This window comes from Orcinus orca, chromosome 8, assembly GCF_937001465.1.
Source record: "Orcinus orca chromosome 8, mOrcOrc1.1, whole genome shotgun sequence".
Lineage (NCBI taxonomy): Eukaryota > Metazoa > Chordata > Mammalia > Artiodactyla > Delphinidae > Orcinus > Orcinus orca.
Genome location: NC_064566.1, coordinates 50,576,745 through 50,589,056, shown reverse-complemented (window position 1 = coordinate 50,589,056; position 12,312 = coordinate 50,576,745). Strand labels below are relative to the sequence as shown.

The following is a 12,312-nucleotide window of genomic DNA, read 5'->3' as shown; positions in this document are numbered from 1 at the left end:
AATTTCTTTAATAGAGATAGGGTTATTCAACTTATTCTTCTTGAATGGACTTTGATCATAGGTATCTTTCAAAGAATTTGTCAATTCCATTTAAGCTGCCAAATTTATTGGCATAAAGTTGCTCATAATATTTTTTATTATTCTTTGATTGTCTGGAGAATCTGTAGTGACATCACTTCTCTTATTCCTGATATTGTTTATTTGTGTCTCCTCTTTTTTATCCCTGATCATCCTACTAGAGGTTTATCAATTTGATGTATCTTCACAAAAAGAAAAATAGCTTTTGATTTCATTGACTTTTTTACCTGTTGTTTTTCCGTTTTTTATTTTATTGATTTCTGCTCTGGTTTTTATTATTTCCTTTCTTCTGATTAATTTGGATTTAACCTGCTCTTTCCTAATTCTTTAAGATGGAAGCTCAGGTCACTGATGTGAGACTTTCCTTCTTTTCCAATATAGGTATTTGGTACAAACATTTCCTCTACATGTTGCTTAAGCGCCACCACACAAATTCAGATACCACACAAATTCAGATACACTGTGTTATTATTTTCATTCAGTTTTAAATATTTTCTAATTGGCCTTTTAATTTCTTCTTTGTTTCATGGGTTGTTTAGAAGTATTATTGAATTTCCAAATATTCGGGAATTTTACAGATACCTTTCTATTAATGACATAATTTATTTCCATTGTTGCCAGATAACATACTTGAATCATGTTAAATTTATTGAGACTTGTTTTGTGGCCCATTATATGGTATATCTTGGTAAATGTTCCATGTGTACTTGAAAAGAATGTATAATCTGCTGGTGTTAGCTGTTATGTTCTATAAATGTCAATTAAGTCAAGTGGGTTTATAGTGTTGTTCAAGTCTTCTGTATCCTTACTGATATTCTCAGTTCCCTACATGATGCCCTGTGCCTTATGAGGTTTTCTGCTCTGTTAAGAGGGAATAGGAAATATTCCCAGACCTATGTGAATGCTGAGGATTGTTCCCTCTAATCCTTTGGGTGGTTCTATTGCTGGCTTCAGGTAGTTCTTGACATATATGTGCTGATCAGTACTTAGCTGAAGACTTGAGGGAGACCTCTGCAGATTTCCAGAGTTCTCTCTATGCATTTCTTCATTACTCTACCCAGCAAACTCTAGCCACTTTGACCTTCCTGAATTCCCAGTTCCATATCCTCAATTCAGGGAGACCACCATCCTTTTCTTGGGTTCCCTCCTGCTATATCTCAGCTTGGAAACTTTTTTCATACAGTAAGTTGGGGAAATTGTTTCGCATCCACCAAGGATCACTAACTTTCATCACATGATGTCCAGTGTCTTGAAAACTGTTCTTTCATATATTTTGAACAGTTTTTTAGTTGTTTCTGGAAGGAGTTTAAATCTGGTCCCTAATATTATTCCATCTTGCCTGGAAACAGAAATCCATTTTGCTGATATTTTCAACATCATTTTTTATAATATACTTGTGTTGTGTCTGGAATGATGTTCACTGTGCTGACTTTTCTGTCTAGATGGAATTCAGAGGCTCTCCTGGCCAGTTATAGGGAGCTGCCTTCCTCTGTGCTGGATGTCACCAGATTTTTTTAATCTATATTCTCCTTTTCTCATAAAAACAATAATGATGTATTAAGTACCTCCTATGTACCAAGCATGTGTTAAGGGTTTAAGTATTGCCTCACTTAATCCTTATGATAACCTTATGATAACCTGTTAAGAAGTAATTATTTTCATTATAGAGATGAGGTCATTGAAGTTGAGAAGTCAAATAATTTGCCCAAGGTCATATAGCAAGTAAATGGCATAGTCAGCATTCAAACCCAAGTCTGTCAGATCCAGGGACCATAAAGCTGATGAAGCCCTTCAGAGATAATTTTGCTGAATACAGGAGGTCAGCTACTAAAACCAACTTGGAAAAGTTCTTTTCTGCCCTTGCAATAAGAGTAAGCATTTTATAACATCTAAGAAAGGGAAAATATTAATACAGCTAGAAAGAATAGTTTTGATTAAAATTCTGTCAGATGACAGGAAGGAAAAGGGATGTGAGCAGTTGTTAAGAAACAGGAAGAATGTGATTTTAGAAATGCTGGGTCAAGAAGGCATTGCAACAGCTAAGTTACAGAGGGTGGAAGAGGAAAAAGGAAGAAATTGTCCTGAGATGACATACTTTGGAAAGCTGCTAGAGCAATGCAAAAGCATGTGGCAGTGACCCCTATTGCTGTCACTGCAACCTTTCAGTCCCTTCCATGAGAATCAAAAAATGAACTCAAAATGAAGGAGAAAGAAAGGAACGTTTAGTATCAAACAACGTTGCCAAAATGAAGTGTATTGGATTGATTCCCAGTGCCAAAGCACAGTACATATTAACATTCCTTATGCTATATTTTTGGAAACATGTTCTACCCACATTGGCTTTAATTTTAGTTTTTATAGATGTATGAGTATTTTGTTTTGTTTTGTTTTTTTGTAATGTCTATAACCTTTACTAGAATATAAAGGCAATGTCTTCCAAGTATATATAAATATGTTTAAGTTAGTTTTACGGCAGTTTCCTGCATGTGAACCTCATCTTTTATATGACACCCTATTGGAAAATAATAGAATCGTAAGCCTGAGATAATTTGAAAGGTCAAGATTTGAGTCTATTTTGTCATTGATCTGACTGACCATACATGAATATTTGTAAGATAAGGCATGTGAGGCACTCAGCTGTGGAGAATTTTCAGTAATAGTTATAAATGAGACTACTACAGGGGCTTTGAAATGGAGGTAATAAATGTAACAAGAAGTATGTACTATTTATTCTTCAGGAACCCTCTCCTTCCCCCAGTTCTTTAGAATTTTATTAGGTAAATAGCAGGTGAAGAGAGTCTTTTAAAATGTCAGTGATAATTACACAAGAGAAATCACATTAACTCAGTAAAGAGTAGAACTTGACATTATAGGCAACTTATACTTTTTGACTCATTGAATCTCAGGAAATCTCTGACCTTCTTCTCAATTCACCCTTTCCATATTCACAGGGCCCTCTGTGCATTTAGCATTTGGTTGTGCTCATTTCCCACTCTAGGTTGTGAACTCCTGCAATGCAGACAGCATCCTTCATTTCATATCTAAGAGCCTAGTTTAGTGTTCAGCATATAGTAGGTATTTGGTATTCTAATTAATTGTTCTACTGTAAGGCCCAGTTCTGACTCTCCATTCCTTATATCCTTAATGTGTAAGCATTAGTGCCTTTGCATGTTTAAACATAGGGAAAAGTAGCCAAATAAGTGTTTATATGTAGCTAGAAACCAAGAAACCTTTGAGCCTATTCTGTTTCTTCTTTATTGGATTTTTAATCTAAAAAGTAAAACAGGGGCTTCCCTGGTGGTGCAGTGGTTAAGAATTCCCCTGCCAGTGCAGGGGACACAGGTTCGATCCCTGGTCCAGGAAGATTCCACACGCCTCAGAGCAACTAAGCCCGTGCGCCACAAATACCGAGCCTGCGCTCTAGAGCCCGTGAGCCACAACTACTGAGCCCATGTGCTACAACTACTGAAGCCCACGCACCTAGAGCCCATGCTCCGCCACAAGAGAAGCCACCTTAATGAGAGGCCTGCGCACCGCAATGAAGAGTAGCCCCCGCTCGCTTCAACTAAAAGAAAGCCAGCACACAGCATTGAAGACCCAACACAGTCAAAAATAAATAAATAAATACATTTATTTTAAAAAAATAAAAAGTAAAACATGCCTATTCTAATAGTTTATAGTTCAGAGGTATATAAAAAAACAAGCCAATCTCCTCTATTCTCCAGTCTTTATTCTTCTTACTTTGCCTACCTCTGTTAGATATTTATGCTCATATAAATATTATTTGTATTTTAATATAATGGACAATACTCAAATACATTTTTTACACTCAATTCGATTTTAATTAATATATGCCTTTTAGCTATGATGGGTAATATACATTGAAACTGGGTTAAATTATTTTCCTTGTGCTACATTTCAAAAGGAACTGTGCCCTTTTCTGTGGCAAAATATACATAACATAAACTTTACCATTTAAACCATTTTTAAATATAAAGTTCAGTGGCATTAAGTACATTCACATTTTTGTGCAACCATAACTATCATCCATCTCCAGAACTCTTTTCATCTTGCAAAAGTGAAGCTCTATACCAATTAAACAATAACTCGCCTGGGGCTTCCCTGGTGGCACGGTGGTTGAGAATCCGCCTGCCAATGCAGGGGTCATGGGTTCAAGCCCTGGTCCAGGAAGATCCCACATGCCGCGGAGCAACTAAGCCTGTGCACCACAACCACTGAGCCTGCGCTCTAAAGCCCATGAGCCACAACTACTGAGCCCACGTGCCACAACTACTGAAGCCTGTGCGCCTAGAGCCCGTGCTCCATAACAAGAGAAGCCACAGCACTGAGAAGCCCGCACACTGCAACGAAGAGTAGCCCCCATTTGCCGCGACTAGAGAAAGCCCCTGTGCAACAAAGACCCAACACAGCCATAAATAAATATAAATAAAAAATTAAAAAATAACTCCCCTGTCCTCCAACCCCTAAATCCATGACAACCAACATTCTACTTTATGTCTCTATAAATTTGACTACTTCAGGTACTTCATATAAGTAGAGTCATACAGTATTTATCTTTTTTGTGACTGGCTTATTTCACTTAATATTAATGTCCTTAGGGTTCATCTGTTGTAGCATGTGTCAGAATGTCCTTCCTTATTAAGGCTGAATAATATTCTGTTGTCATATACCACATTTTGTTCATCCCCTCATCTCAGTGGATGCTTGGGTTGCTTCTACCTTTTGGCTATTCTGAATAATGCTGCTATAAAGATTGGTAATCAAATATCTGTTCATGTTCCTGCTTTCAGACTCTTTGGGGAGGAAGGATTGAAAGAATAGAATAGAAATTAAAATTGAAAAGAATTGAAAGAATAGAAGTGAAATTGCTGGATTATATGGTAATTCTGTGTTAAACTTTTTGAGGAACCATCATACCATTTTCCAAAGCAGCTACACATTTTACGTTCCTACCAGCCATGCACGAGTGTTCCAGTTTCTCCACATCCTTACCAACACTTAATTCCTCGTTTTTTTATAATAGCCATCCTAATGGGTGTGAAGTGGTATCTCATTGTGGTTTTGATTTGCATTTCCCTAATGATTAGTGATGTTGAGCATCTTTTCATATGCTTGTTGGCCACTTGTATATCTTCTTTGAAGAAATGTCTTTTCAAGTCCTTTGTCCATTTTTGTTTATTTTTTGGCTGTGTTGGGTCTTCGTTTCTGTGCGAGGGCTTTCTCTAGTTGCAGCAAGCGGGGGCCACTCTTCATAGCAATGCGCGGGCCTCTCACTATCGCAGCCTCTTGTTGCGGATCACAGGCTCCAGACCCGCAGGCTCAGCGGCCATGGCTCACGGGCCTAGCTGCTCCGCGGCATGTGGGATCTTCCCTGTCCGGGGCACAAACCCGTGTCCCCTGCCTTAGCAGGCGGACTCTCAACCGCTGCGCCACCAGGGAAGCCCGACTCTTGGTTTTAAAAAGAAAAAAAAAAAACTCTGTCCTTTCATAACATGAAAAATGCAAGTGAGAACAGAACAGATACTTTTCTTTGTGCAGTTGAATAAGTAAATTAACATTTTGAAACAATCAGGTTTTAAGTGTTTTTCCTGCTTTCATCCATTTTCTTGAAGTAAGCAAGCTAGCCAATGGCTTCTGATTTTTCCTAGCTTAATGCAGATACCGAAAGAGAAGAAGGAGAAGAGTTTGAAGACAACATGGATGTTTTTGATGACAGCAGTTCCAGCCCTTCTGGCACCTTAAGAAATTATCCACTCACCTGCAAAGTTGTTTATTCCTATAAGGTTTGTATTTCTCTAACATACTTCTCACATTAAATTGTGACAACTCTGAAGATACAAGTAACTGTATCTACCCAGCCTCTTATACTGTACTTATCATAAAATTGGTGTTCAGTTCATATTAGAGGCAACATAACATAATGGGAAAGAGTCCAGGCTCTGACGTCAGACTGCCTCGGTTAAAATCCTGTCTCTGACACTTACGATCTACATAACCACGCTAGTCCCTTGGTCTCTGTGAGCCTCGGTTTTCTTATCTATGTTATGGGGATAATATTATAGGGCTAGTTTGAAGACTAAATGAGATACCACTTTTATAGCAAAGCATTTAGCACAGTGCCTGACATCTAGTAAATTTTCTGTAAATAGAACTCTTACCCTTATCAATTGCCTGACACAAGACCCTCCGTTACAATAGTTCTCAAAATTGATATTAAAATAAAATTGCTTGACAGAGCAGTTTTGTTAAACTTTACCTTTCCTAACCTTAATATAACCACCTCTTGTTTCCAGGTTAAGCAAGGATCTGGATAAATAGATTCCTGAACTTCCAAACCTGATTTGGTATAATAGTTCTTAATCTCTCTCACCCCTGCCCTGCTTTCCCATTAACTTTTTACTCAAAGTAAATTGAGTTTCAGTTCCCCGGTTCCTCTCTTTTCCTTACTCCCTTCATCAATCACTAGCCAGTTCTGTTGAGTCCACCTCCAAAACATTTCCTGAATCCATTCACATTTCGCATCTTGGTCTAGGCCATTGCTTTGATTACTGTAAAAGAAAAAAACCCTAATAATTGGTATCCCTTCTTCATACTTGTCTACCGACATACTTGTCTACCACTTTCCACTCTGCAGCCAGAATTATCTTTAGTACGTATAGGAGGTTATTTTATTCCCCTGCCTAAAACCCTTTATAAGCTTTCCATCACACAAAGAAAAATAAACTCTTCACAAGGGTTTATAATGTCCAGATTGATCTGGCCCCTGCAAATCTCCTTAGCTTCATGTCAGACCAACCCACCCAGCCCACGCACTACACGTTAGCAACTCTGGCTGCCTTTCAGTCTTCAAAAGCACTACGCACCTCTCTGACTTGACAGCTTTGCACTTGCTGCTCCCCTACCTGGAACTGTCTTTTCCCAAATCTTGGTTGGCTGCCCACTGCTCTTCATATAGGCTCAGCTCAAATAGTGCCTCCTCAGGTTTCCCCTGACCACCTAAATGCATAGCCAACTCCCCAGTCACAACTCTATCCCATTGCCCTTTTGTCCTCATTTATTTACTATATAGCACCTATCACCAACCAAACTGAATGTTGTTTGTTTTCATACTTCTTTATCTGACTGTCCACTAAAGGTCCATGAAGGCAGAAACCTTGTCTATGTCTGTGTACCTTGTTTATGTGTCTTCAACACCTGGGACAGTGCCTGGCACATAGTGGGTCCTCAGGAAATAATTGTGGAATGAATAAATGAATGATGTAAGGAAGGCATGAACAAATGAATCCCTTTCATTTTAATGAATGGCACTAATTTAAATGAATTCCTTTCATGTTAATGCCATGCTTAAGGGACAACAGCAGAGGAAGGGTCTGAGGAGAATCTAAATCATACATGGGACAGTCTCACTCCTACCACCACCATCCCTGGAGAGCCAAAAGCTGATATTATTTACTCCTCAATATCAGTGATTACCAGACTTTTTTTCATTTAACATCCTTTTATTATATATTTAAGTTAACAATACTTCCTCTTTTCTAAAAGGGTTGGGATTTTTTTTTTCCCAATGTAAACTGTTTTGATAACCTTTTGAAAATTTGAAGTCATCTTCCGAGATACTTGTAAGGTGTTTTAAAATTTTATAAAACTTGGTTGGGATTGTTTCCCTATCTTCCGTCTCAGTATTATATTTACTTTGAAGTTCCAGAATTAAAATTTAAGGTCCTTAAACAGAGAGGGTCCTAGGTATCTGAGTGATTATTACATCTGAGGAATTTTACACATGAGGTAGCATTTCAGTGGGGTCATGAATAAGATCTTTCTAGTTACAGTGATAAGGTAGGGAAGGGAAAGAGCCTTATAAGCAAACAGCAGATACAGAGACACAGTTTGATGAGATAATAGGGTGTTCAGGAAATGTTAAACTCAGTGTTGTGTGAGCATCAAGTGTGGGAAATAGAGCAGCTGGAAGTAAAGATGTCAGATAGACCTGTAGATCAGACTGAGTTTGGCTTTTATCCTGGCTGAAGGAAGCCATTGGGTGTCCTAAAATCAGACTAGGCTTTTAAATAAGGTAACCCTGGTCGTGGTATAGATATTCCAGAGAGGGTAGATTAGAGTGGAGTTAGTCTCTATAAGCCTAGTTGTGATTCCTATGGTCCAGACCAGCAAAGAAGGCCTAAGTTAATCTGGTGAGAACAAAGAAAAGCTAAATTTAAGGAGTAGTTTCAAAAGCCTTAAAAATGCTCATAACTTTGTCCCTACTACTATATATCCTAAGAAAGTGACCCACAATACAGAAAAACATTCTGGATACAAAATGCTCTTTCATCATAGTACTACTTTATAATAGCAAAGTTGGCAGTCCAATAAGGAAATAGTTAAGTAAATTAACCATTCATATAATGTAACCATAACAAAATTTTATGAAGATAATTGAAAATTATATTAGAGTTTTTTATGTAAGAAGAAATATGTCCAAAAAGTAAGATACCAAATTGTATTACCTTAAGGTCTTAATTATACATATTTCTAGCTTTTCTACAGTGAACATGTATTACTTTTGTAATCAGGAAAAATCATATTGTTTTAAAAGAAAACAGGAAATTTAGAGAGATGGTGGTGGGAATGGAGGGCATGGCTGCTTCTGGGGTCCTGGCTGCCACTGCGTATTAGGACTTCATGAGGTAGTGTGAGACCACGTGTTTATTTAATAACTATTTACTGACTACTTGCTGTCTTTACTTGGGATAAGTGAGAAGAATTACATTCCCTGCCTTAAGTAAGTCATTCTAATAGGAAGCGCACAAGTGCAAACAACTAACTTGAGAGCCACAGTAGTCAGTGTTAGAGGGATGCTCAAAGCCTTCTAAGAATAAAAGGAGGAAAAAGCAGCCAGCTCATTGTGGGTGGTCTTGGAAAACATATAAGCTTGGCATCAAATCATGAGTAATAATAATAGCTACCATTTATGAAGTCCTGTGTACCCGGTATCGTACATATATATATATTTTTTTCTAATCCCTTCAATAACCCTATAAGGAAGATATTATCAACCAACCCATTAATTCAACAAATATCAGTACGTGAGCACCTTCCATGTACCATGCTGTGCTCTTTTCTAGGCTTGGGGATATAGCATTGATGAACACAGACAAAAATCTCTGCCTCGTGGAGCTTACATTGTAATAGGAATAAAAAAGAAAACTGAGGCTCTAAAAGGTCTTATGGTCACTTGCCTGTAGAAACAGACTGAAGCTGGACTTGAACTCACAGTAATCTAAATCTAGTCACCAGATGGGAAAGAGGGAGCAGGGCCTGCTGGAAAGAAGGAACAGCCTGATAAAAGCATAGAGGCAATAAAGAACGTGGTATGTTCAGAGAATAGGGAATAGTTTGCTGGGGTCAAAGCATCAAGAGACCACAGGGTTTTGAGTGTCATGCAAAGGACCTGACCTTGTCAAGCGGAAGAATTGGTCACTGCTTGGGTATGGTGTGATCAAGCTAGTGTCTGCTTATATAACAATGTTGGACAACTTGCATGGACCTTCATGACTTTTTTTTACAAGGGCAGCATTGTATTTAAAGGTGTTCTTAACCCTCCTGCTTTGCTATCACACACACTGAAATCTGGTTGTGTTGGATAACTTTTTAAGTTTTGCCACAGAATTTGTTATGTAGGTGCCTTTTGCTGGTATATTCAAGGCATAGTGTGGTTTCAGATTAGTGAAAAAATTCCATTGGAGGGGGTTGGTGGTGGTGGTGGGATGAATTGGGAGATTGGGATTGACAGATATACACTAATATGTATAAAATAGAAAACTAATAAGAACCTGCTGTATAAAAATTAATTAAATTTTTTAAAAATTCTATTGGAAAAGCTATCAAAAATCAGTGAGCTTTTTTTTCCCTCATATTTTGAGATCAGAGGTAATCTACTAAAAATTCTGTCCTGGAGTATTTCTGTGACTGGTCAGCCATTTTCAATACTATTTTTCTGTCTCAAGTAGCTATTATAGCAATATCCAGAATCTGGGTTGATGAAACGTACATGAAATAGGAAATGAGTCTTTGGAAATGAGTCTTGCCTTACTTTTGCTTGTGTAATTTGGAGATATTTTACACTTTGAGACTGTGAGATCTGAAAAACTATATGGTCTAAAGCAGTAGTTTTAACTAATCTTGGGACTTGGGGAAAGCTTTTAAGGCTGTTCACTAAGAGCCAGAAGATGTCCGCAGACCCCTCCTGTTACATGTGACAGGCAAGTCTCTTTATGAAACAAAGTCACAAAGTCTCTCTCTACAACCCTCCTGCAGAGTCCCTGAGAGCTTGCTCTCAGATTCTACTGCCTCAGGGGTAGTATTTAGGTGTCTGGTGCTAGTGGACTCCTGCTGTTAGGGATTTAAAAAAAAAAAAAAAAAATCACAGCAACTTCTGCAGAAGCACACAAGTGGATCAGCCTAGTCTCTACAGTTAAGTTGGAGCATCAGTCATTTCTCTCCTACAATTTTCTTCTCTTGGCCACTGTTTTACGGTGATTCCAGACAAATTCCAGGCACTGCTCAAGCTATCAGTCAATCCATGTACATAGCTCTTTGCATTTTCACAGCCTGCACCTCCATGGTAGCCCTCTGGTGTAGTTCTAATTCACGGCTTTCTCCTTTGCTTGTGCTTCCCAAATCATCATGGTTCTGTGCTTATTCATCCCACACTAACTCCCCCATCTTCCCGAGAATGGCAGGATTGTCATTTTGAAGAAATGGAGGCATCAAGAAGTTGAATAACTTACCAATAGATACATAAGCTGGAGCTAGAACCCAGGTCCTCTACTTCCAGCAGAGTGCTGTGTTCACTGAACCTGATTGCCTCTTGAGGATTCCGTTTCTCCAGTTTTTGTTGTGGCTTTATTTTGTTCAGTTTTTTAAAGTAAAACTTCACCTCATTATGATAGTTTTACAACACTCAAATTTTTATGTTCAATACGTTTTTCAAAATCATTTCAATATTTTGATCCCCAGTTTTTGTTATGATCAGTTCACATCTGCTCTTTATCTAACCTTTTTAATTTTGTCCATGACCATCCTACATTGCAGGCTTCTCAACCAGATGAGTTGACCATTGAGGAACATGAGGTGTTAGAAGTGATTGAAGATGGAGATATGGAAGACTGGGTAAAGGTATATTCCTTTGCTCATATCGCCCCTTCTTGTGACATTTTCAGGAGTTTGTTTTGGTTCTTGTTGTACCCTGTCCAAATTGTGTGTGCAAACCTGTTTTGTCACATGTCTTTTACTCAGGCTCGAAATAAAGTCGGCCAAGTGGGTTATGTACCAGAAAAGTACCTACAGTTTCCCACCTCGAACAGTCTGCTGAGCATGCTGCAGTCCTTGGCTGCTTTGGACAGTCGGTCACACACATCCAGCAATTCCACGGAGGCCGAACTCGTTTCAGGCAGCCTCAACGGAGATGCCAGTGGTAAAGACTGAAACAAGGCACTCTTTATTTGGTCACATTTGGCCTAAACTGTATTACCCTGGAGACAGCCTTCAGTAGGTTAAAAAGCACAACTTTATTCCTTTTCTGTAATATGTTTATTTGGTCACGTTTATCCTGTACAGTAGAACCCTAAAGTTGATCTTCAGTGAGTACAGAATTATAGCTGTACGATGGCCTTTTAGTTGTCACTTGTGCATGGGGTGGCTGCAAAAGTAACCTGGTTGTCGGTGTTCTTACTGCATTTTTCTCTCTCTTGCTACCTAGTCTGTTTTGTGAAAGCACTTTATGACTACGAGGGCCAGACAGATGATGAATTATCTTTTCCTGAGGGAGCAATCATCCGAATCTTGAACAAAGAAAACCAGGATGATGATGGCTTCTGGGAAGGGGAATTCAATGGGCGGATTGGAGTTTTCCCATCAGTGCTAGTGGAAGAACTTTCAGCCTCAGAAAATGGTGACACTCCATGGATGCGAGAGATTCAGGTGCACAACAGGGGGAGAAAGCTGAATTAAAAGATGTTTAAAGAAAATGACTCCCAAGGAGTCTGTTGACCCACGCAAAAGTGGGCTGTGGTCTTGGCCTCACCCTCACCACTCCAATCCTTGGTTGCCGGGTTTCTGCAAAACTGAATTTGGGAAGCAGAGACTTGTCAGTCAGGCTCTTGTGCAATGGCTGTATGACAGCTCACTTCTCCCACATTCTGTTCTCTGAATTGG

At 38.8% G+C, this 12,312-nt stretch overlaps 1 protein-coding gene across 6 annotated transcripts in view; it reads left to right on the top strand.

The window, feature by feature from the left end:
• The window catches only part of FCHSD2 (FCH and double SH3 domains 2), a 295,266-nt gene that overhangs the window by 277,299 nt on the left and 5,655 nt on the right, over window positions 1-12,312 (top strand). For all 6 annotated transcript variants that reach the window (XM_049714265.1, XM_049714263.1, XM_049714266.1 and 3 more), the window contains 4 exons: window positions 5,748-5,882; window positions 11,191-11,274; window positions 11,395-11,572; window positions 11,858-12,078. In XM_049714265.1, the coding sequence (XP_049570222.1) occupies window positions 5,748-5,882; window positions 11,191-11,274; window positions 11,395-11,572; window positions 11,858-12,078 (618 nt within the window). The remainder of the gene's footprint in view (window positions 1-5,747; window positions 5,883-11,190; window positions 11,275-11,394; window positions 11,573-11,857; window positions 12,079-12,312) is intronic.